The following is a 24,009-nucleotide window of genomic DNA, read 5'->3' as shown; positions in this document are numbered from 1 at the left end:
CTGTTGGAAAATGAATGGCATACGTCCATACGTGTTTGTTCTGCTAAATGTTTGTTATAATTCAGCCCAGGTTTTCAAAGATTAACATAAGAAAGCTTTAGCGCTGTAATATTTGAGGGGCGAGGGAGCTACTGTTAAAAAAGAGTAGTTTAGGTGAAAATTCATTTTATTTGTCTGGCCGTTATAAATAAAACTTTTAAAAATAGCGTTGGCTGGCCGGCAAAGTCAGGGAAAGGGGAGGAAGAGAACATTGTGTTCTCTCCAAACGGAAAGGCAAAGAAAGTCAGCGACACAGCAGTCTTACGGTGGCCATGTCATTGAGATGTCACGTCCTTCGACTCCAGCATATAAGACACACGATTGATCTGGATCTCCGAGTCTGGGGAAAGAGTGAAAAAGTCCTGAAGTCAGCTCTGCTTGACTGTAACTGAATAGCCCGAGGAAAGGCATATTCGTTTCTGGGTTTACCCTTAGTTAGTCAAACTCAGTCTGGTCTGAGCTGACCTTGAAATATTTTCCCCTGGAGAAATACATTCTTGTGGAGCATCTATAGATATACCTGAGTCAGTGCAATTAGTTTCTATTCACCCGGGGCTTAACCCTACCTACTGGATTCACACGAGTAGCCCTTACATGGCTGACAGAGGCCCCTCTTCCCCCGGGTGGGCTGTCCGTGGGGAAAGGATCAGCAAGGGGGCACTTTCCCCTCTCCTGCCCCCATATCAGTACCAAGTGATGTAAGGAATGGAAAGCTGATCCAGGGACTGTGTTCATATTCCTTTGGAGCTCCCTCCAGGTGGGGTAGCCTCCTTCAAGGCCATCCCAGGGAAAATAGCCGTGCTGTGAGTAAGGTCGCCGAGTATGGCGCATCTCATGTGACAGTCATGCTCTGGAATGCGTGTGTGAATGCCGGTTGAAGGCCAGCAGTAGGGAATCCTCCACGGCGGCGCCTCCTCGTCACAGGGAGCCGTTTGGCAGGCTCCTTGCAGTGACCAACTGGGGCCAGTGCGGCCAGACAAAGATGGCGTCCCAGCTCCGGCACCCTAGTTCTGTCCTACTCAGTCCATGCTCTCTGGGGCTTGGGAGATAAGCAGCCAGACTTCCTCTCCTCCTCCTTTCCCACTTCTCCCCACCATCTGACCGGCGGGCGGTGAGGAAGAAAATGGCCGCCCTGGGAGCAGAAACATGACATGCGTTTGGTAGGCCAGACACCCGTTCTCTCTTGCAGATGAGGTGCGATTGAGGAAGCTGACAGGAGCACTCGGAGGCAGTCCTCTAGGGGAGTTCAGGCTGTTGTTTCCACACAGGGGACGTAGTCTGGTCCAAACATTTCTAGGACGTCAAAGCAATTATGTCCTTCTCGGCATGTAAGCTGTGAGTTTCCCTGTGGCATTTCACTCTGTTTGGACAGTGCACAGAGGCCGTTTGGCTTTCCCTTTTGTTTACAGGCAGCTTCTAAGCAGTTTCAGTGGTGGTTCCCAGACAGTAGGAGCGGTGCTGTCGCCACAGTGTCACCCCTCAGAAGTTTGTTGCTAATCTTGCAATATTCCGTTATTCCAGCTTTCATTGAAAGCAGCAGTTTTCAGACTTAGCACCCCAAGCACCCCTGTTTTGATTTAAAATTTGTTCATGGACCTCCAAACCCCCTGCTCAGCCCTAGGCCTGGCCCCCACTCTATCCTTTCCACCATGGTCCCTCCACGCCACCTCTTCCCACCCCTGTTGTACGCCCACTTCTCCTCTTCCCCACCTCTTTCTGCTCTCTCCCCTGAATGTGCCCCATCCCTACTCCTTTCCCTCCCATCCTGCACACCACTGAACAGCTGTTTCACAATGTGCAGGAGGCACTGGGAGGGAGGAAAAGGACTTGATCAGTGGGGCTAGTAGACCCCTGTTTGAAAAATGCTGATGTAAAAAAAAAAGTGGCTAGCCCTCGTGGCAGTGGGGGTGAAAGCTTGAAAATGGCCAGTCTCAAGGGCTCAAAAGCAGCAGACCAAATACAAGAACTCCACAGTTATTATTTTTCTTTAAATCTTGCATTTCTCAATTTTTGTTGTTGTTGTTCTTGTTTTTGAGCCTAACTCCTGGTTTTGGAACTCTTGAGTTCCAAAATCCAACAGCTGCTGTTTTATATCACATTCTAGGCAACTATTCCTGGTTTTAAAAATCCCAACACATGAAAACATTTTGGGCACGTCTAGACTACATTGGTTTTTTTGAAAACACTGCCCTTTTTTTGAAAAAACGTCACCCGCGTCCACACTGCAATCGTGTTCTTTCGAAATTAAATCAAAAGAATGCAGGGTTTTTTTGACATTGGTAAACCTCAAATTATGAGGAAGAGCGCCTTTTTCGAAAGAGCTCTTTTGAAAAAAGGCATGTGTGGATGCAGAACAGGGACATTTTTCGAAAGAAGAGGCAATCGAAAAAAGCACAAGTGCCCTGGTGGCCATTTTGTGAATAGCAATCAGGGCTTTCTTTCGAGAGAGCTTCCATCCAGCCTGGATGCTCTCTTTCAAAAAAGCAGATCGTTTTTTCAATCCGGTTTTGAGGTCTGGACATTCTCTTTCGAGAGAAGCTTTTTCAAAAGAGCTCTTTTGGAAAAGCTTCTTCCGAAAGAAGCTTGCAGTCTAGACGTACTCTTTGAATGTATACATTTTTATAAAATTTCCCCCCCTATTTTGTTATAATCTAATATTTGGATGGAAAACGTTTGATGTTGCTCCTTTCCAAGATTTGTTTTAAACTCTGATCTTCTCGTGTCGACCGCTAGAAATCTTCTGTTCCCAACTTTACGGTGCACCTGAAAAAGATCACACCTTCTCTAGTAATTGCTGCTTGTGAGACAAATTTAGCATCTGGCCCATGGCCAGGGCGAGCATCGCTGAGCTAAAACGGACAACTCTCTCATCCAGCCTTTGGATTGTGATTTGGGCTTTATTGAATTACTAACTGAAACTCAGGAAATAATATTATCTGGCTGGAAAAATCATTTTGGCCAAGTTCCATGGGCAGTTTTACAGGGTGGTGGAAAATCAGTTGCTAGGTCACCTTCAAGAAGTGCTGGTATGTCAAGATGCAAGGTGCTCATCGGTACCTTGGGGCACCTTTAGTGGCATTGTAAGATTGATGCCGTGGTTGAGAGACCTTCTGAAATCAGCCTGCGGCCAGAAATATGAAAAAAACCAAACACTAAAAGTCTTAATAATACAAATGCTTGCTTATCGGTTACAGGGAAATAATGATGTTGGAGGAGGCAGCGAGTTTAAAAGGACTCTGGTCTGCTCTGGTTTGAATTAACAGTTCTTGGTCATGAAAGCCCAAAATGTTGGCCTTATCTACTGCAGTAAGTAGCACTGCTTTAATCTAAGGTGCAATTCTAAACCAGTTCAGGTAAACCAGTGCAGAAGGCAGTGTGGACACTATTCTTTCTGTTTACATCAGGTTTATTTTGGTTTAAGTTGACTGAGACTAGGTTTAAACTAAAGTGTAAACTCCTTCTGTCTCTCAAATTACTCTTTCATCACACCCTTTGGAGGATGTTTCTCCTCCAGCTTCCTGTGGGGGATATGTAGGGAGCGCACCAGCTCTGTTTTCAACAGCTGTTTCTTTATTACCTTCCAAAATGGCCCCCAAGCAAAACTCCTATCTGTAAACTCCAAATATATGTTTAGGGACTATCCTACACCCGCAGGGTACAATATCCCTCCCCCTCCAAGTTCAGCAAAGTTCATTGAAAGGAAAACCAACAGCTCAGTGTAGTAACTGGAACACTAACTAGGGGTAGACGATCTGACTTCAGGTGTTAAAAAGTAAAAGGGAGATTATTTTGCCTCTGTGCACCCCCACTCTACAGACAAGCCCTAAATACCAGAGTTTCTCTTCTAAGCTGGCTTGTCGAATATAAGATACAGGGCAGGCCTTGAAAAATCAAGAGTGTGAAATGGAATCTACAGATTTTTTTTCACCCTCAGATTGTGGAGTTCTCCCAGCTCTAAATACTTGCTCATATTTTTCTGAAAACGCATTGGTCAAGCCTATGCTTATGTGAGACAAAGATCTCTTCCAGTCTAGCTTCAAGGTGGAGAGCCAATACTATCGAAAAATGTTTGGCCCTGCCCCTAGCTACACAAAGAGAGGGAGAAAAACCCTCTGGGACTGATACTTCACCTCATCTTCCACTGGTCCCACTTTGGGAGTGGTCTCCCCCTGAAGGATTTGAGTGTGACTCAGATACAGGACAAAGTCAAGGGGGGCACATATTAGCGATACATCTCAGTCTCTTGCACCAACACCATCACTGCTTCCACTGTGTCATGCTCTGTTTTTCACGTTCTGCCCATTCAACCGTAACTCGACTAGGATCAATTCCATGCAGGAGTCCATTTGATTCACGAGGGCATGCCCTTCATCTACCGCCTCCTCCTCCAGTTGAGGGTCCCCAGCTGATGCTTCTTCCACATGGCAGCTCATATTCCCACTCAACCTGTCGATCCTTGTGTTGAGGATCTAAGAAGGGCCGCAGGTGCCTCTGGCGAGCCTCTCCAGCACCACAGAAATATCCATGGTCTTTCTGTGCTGTGATTTAGCTCTAATTTACCCCTACATGTATTCTAAGCACCCAGTAAGCAGTGGCAGTGTTGGTAATGCTGCTAGATAATATTGACCTTTTGTGGTCCAGCAAATTCTCTCGTTCGGCACCTGTCAGGTCCCTAGAGTGCCGGACTAGGGAGGTTTAGCGGCAGCTCCTGCCTCTGATTTGCCTGTGATGCAAGTCTCCACCTTGTTAGGTTTTCAAACAAGTACCTTCGTGCTTTGTCCATGTTGCCCTGCACTCTGGGGAGGCACGCCACATAAACATCCACAACATGACCTTATTATCTCCCTTCAAAGCCCTCTTTCAAAGTCTCCTTTGCCACGATGCTTACAAAACCTCTGACAGCGGTTAGGCCACGAGCGGGCTGACAGCTCAGGCTACCCAGCTGACCAATATTGTCGCACTCTTTCCTTGTACTCCCATCTGTCTGTTTCTCTCCATCTGTTGTTTATCGTATATTTAGATTGGGAGCTCTTTGAGACAGGAACTGTCTGAGTTCATCCAGCCTCTAGCGCAGTGGGACCTTGATTTATTACTAGGGCTCTGTGGGATCCTTATAATTAACCCCTGCAAACTGAAACCAGCGTGCCAGCATGAGGTCTTACATCAGTTTAGCCACACCCACTTCAGTGGAACTGCTGTAGCTTCCATGTGTGCACAAGACTTTATTTTGCCCCCAGTTTGTATAATGGGGCTTAAACTGCAGCAAGGGAGGTTTAGGTTGGACATTAGGAAAATCTTCCTTACCATTTGGGTGGTTAAACACTGGAATAAGTTGCCTAGGGAGGTTGTGGAATCTCCATCACTGGAAATATTTAAGAGCAGGTTGGATAGACATCTATCAGGAATGATCGTTGTGCTTGGCCCTGCCATGAGGGCAGGGGACTGGACTTGATACCCTTTCGAGGTCCCTTCCAGTTCTAGTGTTCTAGGATTCTATGAATGAACAGTCAAGAGAGATCCGCTCTGTCTGGCATCATAGGGGCAGATTAAGAGTACATGGGGGCAGAGCTTCCCCATAATTTCATATGCCCCCACCGAGGCTGGATACCAAGGGCCTTCCTTATTCTGGACCAGCAAGGAAACATGTGCAGGCAGAGCTACCATCTCTAGAGCAGCCAAATTACATAGCTGAATTTTAGCTGCTTTTTTTATAACTGATTTATGTGCTAGGGAGGTGGATTTAGGGGGGGAGAGATGCGTTTATTGCAGCAGCTCCATTAGCACAGCTATAGTTAGGAGTCTGTCGGCATTTCATTATAAATCAGCTTTTTGACAGGTTTATAACTAGACTGTTGGAATTATCTGCCGGCTGCAATGTGCCACTGAAACCATTTTATTTTTCTATGGAGTGGTGGGGGTTTTTATTGCTAGAAATTAGATCACTTTTTTTAGAAACACAGGAAGACTAGTATTATGGTGCCTTTCATATATTTTCTAATGATGCATAATAAGACGAGCGATCATTAGCTTTCTGTATCAGCTTCTTGCTGTAGGACTATGTCTACATCAGGAGCACTGTATCGGCAGGAATACCAGTATACTATCTTAGCCAAGCGCTCTGAGTGTAAATGCAGTGATCCAGGAAAAGCTGTCCTTTATACTGGTTTAGCAAAATCACCAGCCATGGCTAAACCAAGCTATAGCAGTGTAAAAACCACATTCCCTAAGCTAGGGACTTTGACCAGCATGGCTCTGTTGTTCAAGAGAGAATTTTTTCACACCTTTTACTGATTTAGCTGTGCTGGCTGAAAGAAATCTAGGGATATAGACCAAGCCTCTAAAATATACAGCTCAGTAAAATGGCAAGGCAGATATTAAACATGAGCAAATGCGACTGCCACTTGTTAAAGTTGATTTCCTCTTACCATGTTTGGAACAACAAATCTTTGAGAATACAACTCTCTGAAAAGCCCCAGAAAACCATCCCGGGCAGTTCCCTGTAAGTTCAGTGCTTGGATGGCCACCCAGGAGAGATTCAGGTGCTGCCCATCTGATTAGCAGAGCATCTACAGCCAGTCGCATGTGTTTTTAGTGGTGGTACACATCTGCACATGCCCTGATACACAGAACAAAATTTATTCTGCACACGCATGGAAAACATTAGCAGGAACACTGATCCCAGGCCATTATATTTTTAATTAATCCAGTTTAAAATCAGTAGACTTTATCTCTAGATAGAAGTACTCAAGTAAGAAGAGACCACTAGGAAGGAATAATTTGCTTTGTGTAAAAAATTACAGCATAGTTTGGTTTTAATGGCACAACCACTTTTGACGGGTGTATCATTTCACACACACATTCATTTTTAAGTAGTAGTCTCCTGTTGGGCTGGCAATGAAGGGGAAGGGAAACATTTCTCTAATATATAAAGTACTCAGTTTCAAGTGCCTTGACCATTCTCTGTGAAAAGACCTTGCATACAAAAGGTATAGGATTTGACTAAAAGCAAAATGCCTAATAAGGTCATTCTCCACTCCTCTCTTCTGCTGTGATAACTTCTCTTAAGGGAAATAGAAATAAAAGTCTGCATTCTTCAGGAGAAGAGCTCACCTGAAGAAGAGTTCTGTGTAAACTGGGAAGCTTTTTCTCTCTCACCAGCAGAAGTTGGTCAGGTAGAAGATATTGCCTTACCCATCTTCTTTCTCCTTTATAGGAGTGGCAGATGACAGGGCTGCATTGGTGGAGTACTGGAGTGGAATTTTCCATGAGTGCCCACCCAGAAACAATTGTGTCTCTGTAGCTGGATGAGCAGCCCTCAGACAAGGCCGCATGGTAGTTCCTCTAGGAGAAACCACCTGCCAGACCCAGTGGCTTTGTTAGGTGCAATGATCTGTTTGTCAGACTTGGATAACCTTTTCCTTAGGGAGTTGTGCATGGCGGGCCTGAAGAAGTGGGAGACATCTGTCAGGCAATTAATGTCTCTCTTCAGCAGGTTATTTCTCAAAGACTTGCTTTAAATTGCAAAGCACTTCATAAAAACATTCGGAGGCCTTGGAAAAACCGCAGTGAGCGCATGAATATCAAAGTAAATTGGCAAATAAATTCAGACTTCTGTGTGCATGACGAAGGAAGCTGTCTCTCGCAACAATCCTTCTACGACGCTCTTAGGAGATCTTTCCAAGTGCTGCTATTTTATCATAATCGTCAAGGAGTCACTTGACAGCCTGCAAGTCATCTTTGCTTTTTGCTTCCCAAGTGAAATTCTTTGTGCAATAAATTCCAATAGGTATCTGAGGGATCATTCCCCACTGATCTATGATTTTACTAGTCCCCATGGGCTAGAATGACACACTGAGAGAGAGACTTTGCCTTGATACCCAAAGAGGCCCACTGAAGTTGTCTGAAGGATGAGAAAAGCCATAGTACTTGAGCTCCGTCAAGTCCCCTTCCATACCCAAGTATCATTTGGGTGCTGCTCTCATGTTAGTAGGGTGGATAGGGGGGATTAGGAATTGTCATTATTTTCGAAAATCTTTGTACCTTCAATACACTGAATAACTTTTAGAAGCATTTTTATTTTATTTTATTTTGTTTTTGATTGAAATCTATTTCTTGCCAGAATTAGGCCCATCTAGACTATGGAGAAGATTGATACTGTGGTGACCAATTTCTGGTGTTTGATTTAGCGGGTCTGGTAAAGACCCTCTAAATCGAATGCTGAGGGTGCCCATGTCGATACCGGAGCTCCTGCTTCTCCCAAGACGTAAGGGTAGTCGACGGGAGTGTTTCTCCCATTGACCTCCTGCTGTGAGGATGGCACCAAAGCTCAGCTTAAGGTCCGTCGACTCCAGCTGTGTTTTTTACTTAGCTGGAATTGCGTACATTAAGTCGACCTTCGGTTGTATTGTAGACCTGGCCTTAGAGAGTATTTCTCATTGTAGTGAACCTTGAACAGAAGGTAAATTTGGGACATTTCAGCTAGATCCAATCTGCTAACTCTAAAAACCCCTTTTCCTCTCACTCCACCGTTGCTTGGACCCCAGCACAGGAAAATTCTTCAGCAAGCGCTTAACTTTAAGTGTGTCCCCTGGCTTGAGAGCCTGATCTCCAGCCTGAGTCAAAATGTCCGAGCAACGTAGCTATTTTCAGTGCACTAGCGTAAGCCCTGCTAGCTCCCCGGGAGAGGAAGGTAGCTTGCTCTCAGATGCAGTGTAAACATACCCATTGATTCATACTGAGGTGCACCAGAGATTGGATGTTTTAGAACGAGGACTGTCTGGTATCGCTCACACAAGCCGATTTAACCTTGGACCCTGATTTAGGCCTCAAGTCAGCAATGCGCTTAAGCATGTGCTTAAATCCACCCTTCTTCAGCAAAGCTCTTTAGGACAGACTGAAGACTCATTGAAGTCAATGGGAAAGTTAAGCGCGTGCTTTCTTGAACGGGGTGGACTTAGTAGGAACATGCTTAAAGTTAAGTCCATACTGAAGTGGTTCACCGTTTTGGGGACCTAGCAAAGGAACAGTGAGAGAAAAAGAGTTAAAAGATTAAACTGAAGCTGCGAGTTGACCAATAGACATTAGTAGCGGGAGAATGTTTCTGTTCATCTACAGAGTTTGAGTGCCCACCTGGGACTAATAAGAAAAATTCTTTAGCTAAAAGGGGAAGAAAAGCAGCACATCCGTATGGGATGGAGCTATTTCATTAGACCATCTGATAAGCAAAGAGATAGATATCACCAGCATATAAATTCAGACGAAAGCATTACTTGATAGGACCAATAATGTAGCACTTTCTAGAATAAAATGCAGGAGCAGTAAAACAGCTTGGCAGGCTGAGCAACAACAGTTGTCTAGACCAGTGTTTCTCAACCAGTGGTACAAGTACCCTTAGGGGTACTCGAGAGAAGTCTGGATGGTACGTCAACACAACTGAAATTTGGAGAAAACTGAATGTTTGTTTTAAGTTTTACAGCACTTTATTATTTTTGTCCTTTTTACGCCTAAAAATTTCATCGCCTATCTGGTTAAAATTAAGTTCTTTAAACAAATGTGTTGCAATGGTAGGGAAAAAAAATTGTTTGTCTGAAAACTGTAGGTAGTAGGGGTACTTATAATTTTTTTTTTTTTTTTAAAGGGGGTACTTTATAAAAAAGTTGAGAGACACTGATTCTAGACTGCATGTTTTCTGAAGTATGCTGCTGAATTATTTCAACCTAATTCAGGCCACAGTGATTAGGAGTTTGGGGGGGTTGGTTTTTTTTGATAATACAGTGTTGTTTAAAATAGGGGAGACACACAAGGTGTTTCGACAAAAGTCCACTTTTGTCGACAAAATTATACCTGCGTCTACACTGCCACTGAGTTCTGTCGACATAACGTCAACAGAATTCAGCAGTTTGTCGACGGCTGTAAACCTCATTCTACAAGGAATAACGCCTTTTATCGACAGAGTTCTGTTTTTATAAATCCATGGCACGCCCACATCTTGAATACTGCGTACAGATGTGGTTGCCTCATCTAAAGAAAAAGACCTTGGCATTGGAAAAGGGCAACAAAAATTATTAGGGGTTTGGAATAAGTGCCATAGATATTAAAAAGATTGGTCTGACCCAGTCTGGCCTGTTCTGATGTTCTTAACTTACTACAGCACCAATCCTGCTGTCGGATCAAGACAAGCAGACCGTAGCAGTCCACGAGGGTCTTTGGGGCAGGTTCAGGAGAATGTCTCTGCAGACCTAGGTGCAGGATTGGGACCAGCCTAAGTTAGTGTTTCCTCTTGGGGGTTTTGTCGTTGCAAAAATGAATCACGAGAACGTATTCATTCGTGCTTTGGGCAGTACAATCATCATGTGTCGTTATTTACTGTACACTGCATAGGTGGGGTATTGTTTATAGTACAACCTTACCCAAAGACTCCCGAGGCTCAATAAAGAGCAAGGCTAGGACATTTTCATGTCTAGTTGACTGGTTCAAATCCAGGTCATCTTTGTAGTGACTTCTGCAGTAGCATATGCTTCAGAGGACTTCAGAGGGGTAGCTGAGTTAGTCTGTAACTGGAAAAACTTAAAAAAACAACCAATAGTCTAGCAGCGCCTTAGAGACTATCAAAACTAGATGGTATCATGAGCTTATGTGGGCACAACCCACTTCTTCAGATGACTTCTGAGGACTGTTCGTTAACTGTATGAAACAGGTCTCCTGGTGCTCTCAGGATGTCCACTAACTTCCCAATTACAAAACCATCATTCCAGGGCCCCTTTTCGGCAGTCAGGGAAGCCAAGGAAGGAAACACTTTTCAGATCTGGATGTAGTTCCACGGAGAGAGTTTGGGGAACAGTGAAATTTGAGTGTAAAATGCAGCCTGGGCAAGGCTGTATTGAAAGGGCAACATCTTGATTCTTTACAGTGCTCTGGATATGGTTCCTATAGCGTTCTCAGTCCTGGTGCTTCACATGTACACATCGCTCTTCTCAATTTTACCTGGCTCTGTTGGAGTGGGGAGCCCGTGTCTCAGCTGTGGCTGCCCTTTCAGCTCCTTTCCCCGAACTAGCTCAGTTACCCTATTTCATATTACCTGTCTCTTTTACGGAGTATCATCAGAAGCCTTCCCCACATGCTTGCCTTCTCCATAGTACACATGAAATGTGTCAAGAGTGTTACTGTAGAGCAGTGCCTAGAATGTGAGGTACTTTTATGAGGGATTGTTTCCTTATCAGAAAGGCCAGCCGGTATTGTGTAAGCTCACCCCACTGTGTTGAACAGGAACAACAATATAAGCATGATAAGAGCACAAGTGTGGTAGGAAAGTTGTCAGCATTTGCCTTCGAGGTTTCCTGCCAGCATCTACAGTGCATAAGGATTTACTGTGCATCTGTCTGTCTCGTTTTCCACTAGGGATTTATCTGCCTTACACCAGAAGAAGTGGTACACAGAAAAAGAAGGGATCTATACATCCACTTGATTGCTGCTGCTGATTGGAGCCTCTCTTAGCAACTCGAGTTATAACTCAGTCATATCAATAGCTTGTGCAGATGCCATTTGTGATGTAGGCAGACCATGTAAACGAGGGAGACATAATAAACTCTAGACAAGGGTATACGATACAACATCACAGGTGGCTTAGTTCAGTCAGTTCACCTGGGATAAGTGACCAGTCCCTGATTCACGGAAAGAGACTGGTCCTCCACTGTCTGTCATCTGATTTCTTTCTTGTCTCCTTAGCTCTGTTTTACTCTCCTACAGAAGGAGGAGCGAGGCCTTCTGATAGTATTCAGAGTGCGAGCCTTGGCCCCTTCTTTTAAATCTATTTTCATGGACTCTCAGGGTCTGATTTTCATTTATACCAGGGCCCCTCCAAGTGAGCATAAATTACACTCACACCTGCTTTAAAATGCCTTTACACTGCCAAAGCTGGGTGCAGGGCCCTAATCTAAATGAACACATGGCCCTCGGTATAGGAAACCGCTCTTATCCCACATTGCAGGCTTCCATGCTTCGCCATTCGTTTATATTCTGAAGTTTCACTCGGCAAATCATTTACATTAGTCTCCAGTCTACAAAGACTTCCCATGAATGAGCCATGTCATTTCTAGTGATGCGCCACAAACTCCCCAGCCTTGTTTGCTTGGTCAACCAGATTGTTCAGGCCAACGTGGATTCTCCAGCTCGGGCTGTAGCTCAACAATTGGAGTGTTCCTTCTATAGTGGCAGTTGGGTTTTCCTCCAAGTGCTGGACACGGGAGGCAAATAGTAAGACATGTGCCTATTTGATTGTTGGTTCCCCAGGCACGTTTTCATAACCTGGTCTCCTAGGGGGTGTCTAAACTACATGGCTCCGTCGATGGAGCCATGTAATTAGTTTACCCGACACAGTCAATGAAGCGGGGATTTAAAAAAATCCCCGCTTCATCAAAATAAAAATGGCCACCATGCTGTGCCGACAATCAGCTGATCCGGCACAGCGCGGCAGTCTAGATGCAGATCAGTCGACAAGGGAAGCCTTTATCCACTGCTCCCTTATGCCTCGTGAAATGAGGTTTACAGGAGCGGTCGACAAAGGCTTCCCTTGTCGACCGATCCGTGTCTAGACTGCCACGCTATGCTGGATCAGCTGATTGTTGGCACAGCGCAGTGGCCATTTTTATTTTAATGAAGTGGGGATTATTTAAATCCCTGCTTCATTGACTATGTCAGGTAAACTACTTTACATGGCTCCGTCGACGGAGCCATGTAGTCCAGACACACCCGTAGATAAATAGAACCATAGAATCATAGAACACTAGAAGTGGAAGGGACTTCGAGAGGTCATCAAGTCCAGTCCCCTGCCCTCACGGCAGGGCCAAGTATCACCTAGATCAGATGTCTGTCTAACCTGCTTTTAAATATCGCCAGTGATGGAAATTCCACAACCTCCCTCTTGGCCACATCTTGTGCATTTTTGTTTCTATCTGTACCAAATAACCCAGCATTACAGTCTGTTTTGCAGTCCATCTGTCCTCTGGATTGGGAGCATTTACGCCCCCTTAACCAGTGCATTCAGTCTTTGTGCATTCGGTCTTTTGCTGCTTTGGTTCACCTCTCCCAGTTGCCCTGAAGTTAAAGTCGACGTCATTTGTAAAGAACTCCTTGTCTGAAATCCCAATCACAAGCCAGGTCTCTCGGTGGTCAACTTGCCGAATCACAGATTTCGCCTGTGGTATGTGCCATTGGGGTCCACGTCTCATCTCGTGTTTTGGTAGGAAATGCTAATCAGACTTCCTTAAATTTCCCTTCCTATCTCAAAAGTAAACAAAACAAAAATTTGCCTGGTTCTGCTGCCTAGAGCATATGTCTCCTCTCAGCCCTCCGCAGCGAGCTGAGATGCTGTGCAGGTCCTTCCAGAGAGGCTGCTGCCCATTGGGTCAGTCTGTCGGCGTATCAGGGAGGAAGCGACCTGGCACAAGGAGCTGAAGACTTAGTCTTTTGTTTTTTTGCTTTTCTTTTCTCCGTTTGCACTCTTGAAGGGAAGTCGCTTCTGACTCTGTGTCATTGGAGGCGAGAGGGACAAGCTGCACTGGGTTCAATAGCAGTTTACAGTCTCTCAAGCTTTCCTGAAGTTTCTATCTCCCGGGCCCAGTGATTTCCTGTTTCCTTTTAGCTGGCCCTGATCTTCAAAGAGATAGTGCCCGAGTAAGAGAGCTACAGAATCAATCTCTGAGTGTTGCGATGCTTGATTCTGGCTTCAGATGGCAGAACTGGCTCCTTAAAAGAGCTCCTATGAATTCACATAGAATATCATTCAGACTGTAATTAACATAATATGTCCTTCTTGAAGATTCTTAAATATATATATTTAAAAATGTAATTTCCTATGGATTATCCCAGGTAGTGTCTTCTAAAAATGTGCCATTTGACATTAAAGATCTTAAAAAACAACGAATAATCTAGCAGCACCTTAAAGACTAACAAAACATGTAGATGGTATCATGAGCTGAATAAATGGGTTTTGCCCATGGAAGCTCACGATACCATCCCCAAGGTTTGTTAGTCTTTAAGGTGCTGCAAGACTGTTTGTTGTTTTTTAAGTTTTTCCAGTTACAGACTAACTTGGCTACCCTCCTGAAGTTTTTGAACATCAAAGATCTTGTAACTCTTCTGGCTACAGCCTCTGAAGAGGATTGCTTTGTGAGCTCAAAAGCTTCTCTCTTTCATTGGCAGAAGTTAGTCCAGGGGTAGGAGAAACTAAGGCCTGGGGGCCGGATGTGGCCCCTGGCTCGTTTGGATCTGGCACCAGGGCTCAGGGCTCCCCCCCTCACCATTGGGGAGCCCACACTGGTGCTCCAGTCCTCAACACCCCCCGAGGGGCTGGAGCATACAAAATCTACTAGCTTGAGCCCTCCTAGGCTCTGGTGTATGAGGGGAATGTGGGGAGTGTCTTCTTCTCAGTCAGGGGCCACCTCGGTGAAGGTTTGTTTGGGTATTTTTGCTTCTCACTTGTGTGTGGTCTCCAACTGCTTTTTTTTGTGGGGTCAATGGCCCCTGACCCAAAAAAGGTTCCTCACCCCTAAGTTAGTCCAATAAAAGGTATTACCTCACTCATCTTGTCACTTTAAGGCCTTGTCTACACTGGCATGTTTTGTCTTCAAAACCTGGCTTTGGTCAACAAAACAGTGAGAACATTTACACTACAATGGCACTTTTGTCAGGAAAAACACCCAGTTTTGGTGACACAAACCTTCCATCCCTGCAAGAGACTTTTGTCTTTCCCTTCCCTTTAGTGTCAACAAAAAGCCAGTGTGGACTCTGTTTTCTCAAGAGAACTGGCTTCTGCCAGTGGTATTCCACAACACCTGCACTGATGGCTGTGCTCAGTGTTTTTTTTATCTCTGCTGCCCTGCAGGCTTGCCCCCCCCCCCTTTCAAAGCTCCAGGAAGTGTCTGAAAGCTGAGTGAGCTGCTCCATTTGGGGAACAAATGAAGAGCAATTCATTGGACTGCTTCTGTTCTGCTGCTTCAGGGGGAGGGCTGGAGACACTGCTGTGCTGCTTTGACATTCCTCAGCACAGAGAGCTCCCAGAGCTACAAGGGAATCCCATGAAGTGCAGGGGATCAGCTCTGCCTTCCCACAACACTGTTCTGTGGGATGCTTCCCCACATGGCTTTGCTCTTATCTCTCGACAAGGGATCTAGCAATGTGGCCACAAAATGTCAACAATGGGAGAAAAGGTTTGACCCGTTTACACTTTTGGCAACATTTGCATGTTGACAGTATTTTTGTCACCAAACTTTCCCAGTGTAGAAACAGCTTAAGAGATGCATGGTCTTGCAGCAGGTTAGTGGCTGAAAAAGCTCAGATTGCATATGTGACACTGGTAAACCAGATGCCAGCTCTTGCCAACAATTTAGGCATCCGCTAAGCTTTGACAAAGCCATAGCTGGAAATCAGAGCAGCTCATTTAATCAGTTAATATTGTTCAAGATAGGTGTTACATTTGTAAGGCTCTGTGTAGTGTTTCGGCTCTACAAAATTCTTGTACGTTGCTGCTTGCATTAATCTTACTTGCAATGTCTGCATCTTGTGCTACAAGGGAAAAAGCTTGTGTTATAATTGTAAAAATGCTGGCTGTGAACTTGTGAACTCTGACAGGAAGAGGGGTTTCCCTTGCCCATCTAGGAGGGCATTCAAATTTAAGTGGGCCATTGGAGGACAAAAGCATTGTTGATTGCCCCATCCGCCCATGGAGAAGTACATACAGAAGGGCTTGTCCATCGTTTGGAGTGCTAGATGAGAGAAATGAAAATAGTTGGCATGAAGATTTTTCATCTCTTCGCCTAAGATTGTTCATCTCTTTGCTGTCTGGATGCTTAGAAGAACTGGAGCTAAGAAACAAACAGCAAAGAAACTCAGGGTCAGTCTGGGTTCACCCTAAAAACAGTCAGTGCTGACAGATGACAACATCTCTGTCATCTTTTGGAACCATAGACTCAACTCATACGTGCATATACATTGCCTGCTTTAACTCATTTTTTAAAAAGTTAGTAAGTCCTTAATTTCTTTACTGTAGAATTGGCTACAAGTGTTGTCTTTGGGGTGAGATGGATGGTACCAGTTGACCTGTGACTGATCTCTTGGGACTGGCAGTAGCCTGGATATTTTGTGATGTTTGGGTGCTTGGGTGTCAAGATGGATTGTCTGTGAGCCTGGTAAGACACACACTAATGCAGGAGTTCCTATTTGTTATGCGGTTGGTGAAATCTAATTATGGAACATACTCCCAATTTGGGGGGATCTGCCCTGTTTTTCACAAACTGCCCTGAGGTAGGTACTCCCGGACTGCATCTTCAAACTATGATGACAAACTTATTTGGTGAAACTTGTGCTTTTTGTGGTTTGTTGTGTCTTTCTCTGTTTGAATTGTCCCAGCAGGACTTATTCTACCCGGTATGAAAATCCTTGAATATGTGGGGCAAGATTTTCTCACAAACATGTGCATACGCAATACTGCTTTGTTCATGTAAATCATGAGATTTTAAAGCTTGGGCAATCACAAGTTGCCCATTTGAAAAGTTGCTTCTCTATGTGCTGCAGCTTTGCACTTGATGAGAACAGGCCAGATTCGTAAGTATGCTCTGGCTGCTTTATGCCATGCCTGTGATGCAAACCAGCTGGCTCTTTAAAGGCCTTACAACCATAGTAATTGGCCAGCAAAGCTGGATTTTTGGCTACATTGCATCACCGCAGTGGAGGAAAGTACCCAGAATGTACTAATAAATCTGACCCTTTGAGCCAAAGTGCCTATGAGCAATACACCAATCATTTTTCTCTGCTTTTTTTGGTCCTGAGGTCAGTCTTACATGTTGAAATGTCAGTGTATAGTTTTAAGCTACCTGGCTAGCATTTCCTTTTTGATAAACAGTCAGCATAAGGAAGCTGGAATGTATCCATCCATAGTTTTGGTGAAGCTAAAATTCTCCTGGGTTCCAAATCACAGAAGCTAGAATTTTCAGAAGCGCTTGCTGTCGGCCTAAGTCTCCTCTCAGTCCAGTGGATGGAAGAGCTTCTGTTGACTTCAGAGGAAAATCAACCCCACTTGCTTCTTGTTTGTTCGGCATTTATATTGGGAACTTTCCACATTAGCAGCTGCCTGCAAATACTTCTGTGGAGGATTTATGAGCATAACTGAATCTTAACAATGTGCCTTGGAGTTGGGCAGACAATTAAATATTATTAACTTTGTTTTAGGGGGATCACAGGTGCTCAAAAAAGAAGGCAGTGGGGCCTGGTTTACACTGGAGCTGAAGGTTGACCTAAGATAGGCAACTCCAGCTATGTTAATTGTGTAGCTGGGTCGATGTATCTTAAATCGCCGTCCACACAGCGGGAAGTCAACAGGAGCAAGCACTCCCATTGGCTTCCCTTACTTCTTGTGTGGAGCAGGAGTACTGGTGCCGACGGGAGCACCCTCTGAGTTTGATTTAGCGGGTCTTCAATAGGCCCTCTAAATCAAACCAGGGAAGATCGATCACAGATGGGGGGAGGGATAGCTCAGTGGTTTGAGCATTGGCCTGCTAAACCCAGGATTGTGAGTTCAATCCTTGAGGGGGCCATTTAGGGATCTGGGGCAAATCTGTCAGGGGTGGTACTTGGTCTTGCTGTGAGGGCAGGGGACTGGACTCGATGACCTCTCAACGTCCCTTCCAGCTCTATGAGATGGTATATCTCCATATATTAATCTTCCCCGTAATTCAACATGGCCTGGGAGTTCAAGGTGTTTGTTGCCTGGCAGGATGACCCATCAGAGGGTCAGTCTGAGACCTACAAGGACAGAGTGCCTTTGTCCAAGACCACAGGAGAAATTAATCCACCCTGCAGCTCTTTCAGTTGCTTATGATCAGGAATTGGGTTTGTGTAAGGAACAGGATGGTTGCGAGCCAACAGGCAAAATGTGAGAACACTAAGGCTGAGTCCATTCAAGCATAGTGGTATTATTGTTTCTGAATATGTCATCTCAGAGTTTACTCTCTTTCCCTGTCTCTTGCTGGAGTGAGTCATAGCGACGCCACAGTTGACAGTGGTGTTTAGTCACAGAAACCTATGATATAGTGAGCTTTTTCTCTTGTCTCTCCTTCACCAAAGGAGACAAAGCTCTCTGCTTACAATTCAGCCACGAATCTTATTCATGGCCTCTAAGCTGCCTTCAGACAGAAGGATGATCCTTTCTGTGCACCAAGTCTGGCACTTGATTTTCTCTTCACTTGAGCATTGACGTCTTACCTGTCACCTTGGGCGGCTGAGAGCATGTCCTCCAACATTATACTGATGCCTGCAGAAACTAGATTAAAATAGGCATTGGCATCTATTGTGCTTTGCTAGCACGGATGTTCTCCAGTGATGAGAACACAGAGCTGCCTTAAATTCTGTTGGTGGTAGTGGATTGATTCACAGGCATTGTAAAGGATCTGTATGTCCGAAAGCTGTAGCAACTTTATTACTTACTGTAGAATTCTGTTTTGGAAAAAGAATCCAAACTAGCATGCGTTTCCTTGTTCCGAGACACAGAAAGGTTAGCAATCTCCCAGGTAAGTAAAAAATTGCCATGACTTTGCAATGACTAATTGATGTGAAATTGTGCTGAGGTTTAATTAAGAGATTGAGCTACCCAGAGGTTTTGGAATGGAGTGTGAAAAATATTGTAGAGAATAGCTGTTAAATGAGCCTAGAACATCTATGATTCTGAGAACGGTAGTATCTAGCATACCTCTCTTGTCTTCCGTTTGCACTCAAGTAGTTCTTGGGAAAAGATTTCATTGTCCTTCATTGCCATGCAGATATTTGCATTAGTGAGAATGCTATGTGTCATTTATGCCACGGTCAGTTGCTTAGCAAAGAAAATGGAGCATCCGGGGTTTTTTAAGTGTCTGCTTACGCCCGGCGTTTACAAAGTATTTTATGATTTGTGATTTATCCTTTTTAAGTCAATAAATTAGGGGCAAGTGGAAATGTAAAATGATTTGCATGCCACTCATCCATATTTAATGTGCATTAAGAAAATAGGAGTAAAAATTGGCCAGATAAATAAATAGGTAACAAAAAATAAATGGTATCTGCTGCTGTGGTATGTCTTTCCTATACGCTCATTGTCAATACATTGTAAAATAACTCAATCCCTCAAGTCCCCTCTGAGAACTTTATGAGTTATAGAAGGCAAGCACAAGGGGGCTAGTTACGGACTGAGTGAAATCTGTCCGAGGACCACCTGCTCCAAGACTTGCCAGTTCTTCCGCCATGTGGGTTTCAGAGAAATCTGACACCATGACATTGTTGCTTTTTAAATTTAATTTGCAAAAGAGGCATGCAGCGGATAGAGCGAACACTGCTTTGGCCACCAGAAATGGTGCATCAAAGACAAGCTGTCTCCAGAGCTAAGTCACCAAAGACAGAGGCCGATTGAGACTGCAGTGTGAATCTATCAGTAACACCAGGGGAAAAAATATGTGTTGCGATTTATGGGACACACAATGCCAAACTCGAGGGAGAGGAGAGGGGGGAAAAAACTCCTGGCAAAGCTATGTAAATCCCTTCTATTCTGGGGTTAGTCTCAGAAAGGCGACGTATTTCCATCGCTAGCGATTTGTTCAGCACAACTGCAGCCGTCACTTTACATCAGCAGGGCACAACCAGTAACTTTGAAACTCCACGAGGAACAATTTTGATCGAGCTGCTGCTTAAAGAAAAAGTGCCGAGCAGGATGACCAGTGCAGTTCCAGATAGCTACAGTCACGTTCTCGACAACATTCTCTTATAATTCAATTTCAGACTTTCCATTAGCCTTCGTGATAGTAATAAGCTTTGCCAGCAGGAGTTCAGGCAGACAATTTTGCTTTTCATTTAAAATGAATGCTTTAGGTTTTTGAGCCAGAGGATATCTTCAGAACAATGGCCGTACTTTCAGGAAGAAGTGTTTTAAAGGGATTAAAAGGCAATATGCACTCTAGCTATGTAGGTTGAACTAAATTAAGAGGGGAGTCTAAGCTAGTGTTAAATTACACCTTCCAGCCCCTTCATCATGGTTGTATGCACTGAGACCCACCTTCAATGTAGGCATAGTCTACATGTAAAACCTGTACCAATATAAAAAGTCTCAGGGGCCATGTTAGTCTGTAACTTTAAAAACAATGAGTAGTCCTGTGGCACCTTAGCCCTGGTCTACACTCGGGAGTTATTTCCAAGTAACCCCCCTTATTTCGAAATAATAAGGGAAGCGTTCACGCAACGAAGCCTGTTATTTCGAAATAACGGGCTGATTATTTCAAAATCGGTACTCCTGTTTTCCTCGGGGAATAGCACTCATTTTGAAATAGTTATTTCAGGAGTTATTATTTCGAATTTAGTTATTTCTAAATAATTTCCTAGTGTAGACACTCCCTTAGGGTATGTCTGCACTAGCCCCCTAGTTCGAACTAAGGAGGCTAATGTAGGCATTTGAAATTGCAAATAAAGCCCGGGATTTAAATATCCCAGGCTTTATTTGCATGTTCCCGTCCGGTCGCCATTTTGAAATTACACTAGCCCGAAGGAACTGCCCGCGGCTACACGCGGCACTGAAATGGTAATTCAAACTAAGTCCTTAGTTCGAATTAAGTGTTACTCCTCCTGGAAAGAGGTGTAACAGTTAATTCAAACTAAGGACTTAGTTCGAATTACCGTTTCACTGCTGCGTGTAGCTGCAGGCAGTTACTTCGGGCTAGTGGAATTTCAAAATGGCGACCAGACAGGAACATGAAAATAAAGCCTGGGATATTTAAATCCCGGGCTTCATTTGCCATTTCGAATGCCTACATTTGCCTTCCTAGTTCGAACTGGGGGCTAGTGTAGACATACACTTAGAGACTAACAAAAATATATAGGATCATGAGCCTTTGTGGGTAAAGCCCACTTCTTCCAATGCATGCTCATCTGATGAAGTGTGTTTTGCCCACAAAAGCTCAGGACACTGGGTGTGTCTACAGTACAGAGTTTTTTTGAAAAAAGTGGCCTTTTTTTTTGAAAAACTATACCTGCGTTTAGACTACCGCTGCGTTCTGTCGACAGTAAATCGACAGAATGTGACGGTTTTGTCGACAGCAGTAAACCTCATTCTTCAAGGAATACGCCTTTTTTCGAAAGTCATCTTTCGAAAAAAGGCACCAGTGCATGAAAACAGGGCTTTTTCGAAAGAGAGCATCTACACTCTCTTTCAAAAAAGCGAGACGCTTTTTTGAAAAAATCTTCTGGTTGTCTAGATGCTCTTTTTTGACAGAGGCTTTTTTGAAAGATACTGTCAAAAAAGCCTCTGTCAAAAAAGGCGTGCAGTCTAGACGTAGCCAGTCTATCTATCTATCTATCTATCTATCTATCTATCTATCTATCTATCTATCTATCTATCTATCTATCTATCTATCTATCTATCTATCTATCTATCTATCTATCTATCTATCTATCTATCATTTTTATGGTACCACAGGACTACTCATTGCTTTTATACCAGTATATCTATTGCAGTCAAGGGTGTGAGCATTTCTGTCAGGATAGCTAATATTATCGGGGGGAGCGATGTTCCTACATAAGCAGAAAAACTCCTGCTGGTGTGTGCTGAAGAGAGGGCTCTGCTGAGTTAGGCTGTGCAATGCAGACATAACTTTATATTTGGGCTACCACCGCCATGCCTAGACTAGGTTTGCCCATGATGTACTGTGGACCGTTGGTGAAACAGTCTATTAAAACCTGCTTTTAAAGCATGGCCTGTTTACTGGAGCTAGACGTGGTCTTTGTTTAACTGAGCCTCGCTCAGGGAAAAGATGGGATTATTATCAGGATTTATTACTATCAATTGTTGACATCACATGAGCCCCTCAGGGCACCAATCAGGACCCAGTAAGGCAAGATGTAACAAGTGGTTGCAAACAGATAGAGGACCTGGAAAGCAACATTAGGAACTGAGGCTTATACAAAGGAGCAAGCTTTGTGCCCAGGTAGACTGATTCAGATCACTTAACGCTCAAACTAAATTGTAAAATATAAACTAATGAATAAGAGAAACCTTAGAAATCCTGCCTGCTTAGCAGCTTCCAAAGTCTAAATGGCTTTTAACAGCTGGCTCCGACCTGTTAGTTTTCTCCACGGTGTGATGGGTACCTTTGGTAAAGGACTGCCTCTTGAATTCAGCCTGGTTTCTCGTCGCCATTTCTGACATGAGCGCCTTATACTCGTACTCACTTGAAACCTCTCCTTGTAGTTAAATAAACTTGTTTTATTGCTTAATTGAACTAATCCAGTGCTGCGAGCTGTGTGCATAACTCCATTTAGGGTGACAAACTGTTGTATATTGAGCTTCTTAAGCCATGTGTCCACTTGCCAGAGGATCGAAGCTTTCGCGGTGGATCCTTCGGAGTTTGATTTAGCAGGCCTAGTTGGATACAGTATGGAATTTTAAACTCTCCTCATTTGTGTGTATGGAGCATGTCGGAGGACTGGAAGCCATTTTGTGCTCTTTATTCTGATCAGCACAATACCGTATAAGCAAACTATTGTTTTCCATGACTCAGATTAATTCTAGGAGGCTACAGGCAAATAGCTCCTAAGAATCGCCAATTCTCCCCTGCCCCATATCTCTTCCACGCAAGTGCATAAATTGTATTGAAATCCAAATCCTGGTCAGGAAAGAACCAAACCATTCTGAATTGTATTTTCTCTCTTCTCTCCTGCAGCCACTTCTACATCTACTACTGGGACAAGTCACCTCACAAAATGTGACATCAAGCAGAAAGCCTTCTGTGTCAATGGAGGAGAGTGTTACATGGTCAAAGACCTTCCAAACCCCCCCAGATATTTGTGCAGGTAAGAAATGTTTTGGTTTATTTCAGTGTAGCCACTGTGTTTCTCATGTACTTTTTCTCCAAGTAATTCTTCAGTATCTGAACAGTTCTTTTTACTACCAACAGCCCCGCAGATACTTGATAGATGCATCAGACACCTCTTCAGCTTTGTGTGGTAGTGTTGGTATGAATCTAGCTATTGAGATGAGGCCTGTGTAACAGGGCTTGTGTTCGTTGCAACGTTAACTTGAGGGGTATCTTGAGTTTCGACCCTAACCCGACTCCCATACAAAAATCTCTAGTTCCAGTTAAGTAGTGCTCATTGAGGGGATGGGGGGAATGAGGACGGATGAGGGAAGGTTTTGACGCCTGAGAGCTCCTGACACTTGGGGTTTCTCGATACTGCCCTCGTGGAGTGGGATAGCAGCTCATGTAAACATACCCACGCTAGCTTTCATCTCGCTAGCTCCAGCCAGCAGAGCCGACAGCCATTCCTGGGCAAAACAGAGAGGGCGGCTCTGCATTCCCAGAAGGGGCGGGGCTGAGGGTGGAAGGGGCGGAGCCAACTCAGCTCTTAGTGCTGTCCAGAGTGCATGGCCTGTCTCTCTGGCAGCAGTTTAAAGGACTCAGGGCTCCAGCTGCCACTGCTGTAGCCACAGACCCTGGGCAATTCTTCTTCCCCCTTGGTGGGCTTAGCTCCAGCCCAGAGGAGAGAAATCGCTCAACACCCTTGACCTAATAATGCGGGGGGGAGGGGCATGCAAGAGCTCAAATTATAACAACTCATTGACTGCTGCTACTCCCATCACTCTGAATAGCTAGAATGTTGTTTCGCTGGGTGGTTGCTCTCATTTGGGAGGCTAGTCTAGACTGGTGGACTAACTCAAGTGTACTCACTGTTGCAATGAAGCCAAGCCTTTAGAAAGCTCACACAACAGTTATTAAAATGCCCCAGATGGTTTCATTACAGAGATAGGGCTGCGTGCCCAACTGGCTTCTGGATACTCTGAGATAACTATTGTTTGACATCTAGGCTGTTAGATCTTTTAAGACAAGCGTCACTGGTGAAATATGCCCCAGATAATGAAAAGAGACCAAGTGGAATAATTTGTGTCAGAATGCCGCATGTATACCA

General features: G+C 44.4%; 1 protein-coding gene across 10 annotated transcripts in view; it reads left to right on the top strand.

Annotated features, from left to right (window-relative positions):
• The window catches only part of NRG1 (neuregulin 1), a 532,697-nt gene that overhangs the window by 468,496 nt on the left and 40,192 nt on the right, over positions 1-24,009 (top strand). For 8 of the 10 annotated variants that reach the window (XM_075931340.2, XM_075931339.2, XM_075931337.2 and 5 more), the window contains one exon: positions 22,767-22,896. In XM_075931340.2, the coding sequence (XP_075787455.2) occupies positions 22,767-22,896 (130 nt within the window). Of the gene's footprint in view, positions 1-22,766; positions 22,897-24,009 lie in introns of those variants that run through there. The other 2 variants (XM_025183084.3, XM_025183080.3) reach the window with 1 other exon arrangement.

The sequence above is a fragment of the Pelodiscus sinensis genome, chromosome 6 (assembly GCF_052426305.1).
Source record: "Pelodiscus sinensis isolate ZL-2025 chromosome 6, ASM5242630v1, whole genome shotgun sequence".
Lineage (NCBI taxonomy): Eukaryota > Metazoa > Chordata > Testudines > Trionychidae > Pelodiscus > Pelodiscus sinensis.
Note: the sequence above shows the minus strand (reverse complement) of the source record. Positions and strands in the feature narration are given on the sequence as shown.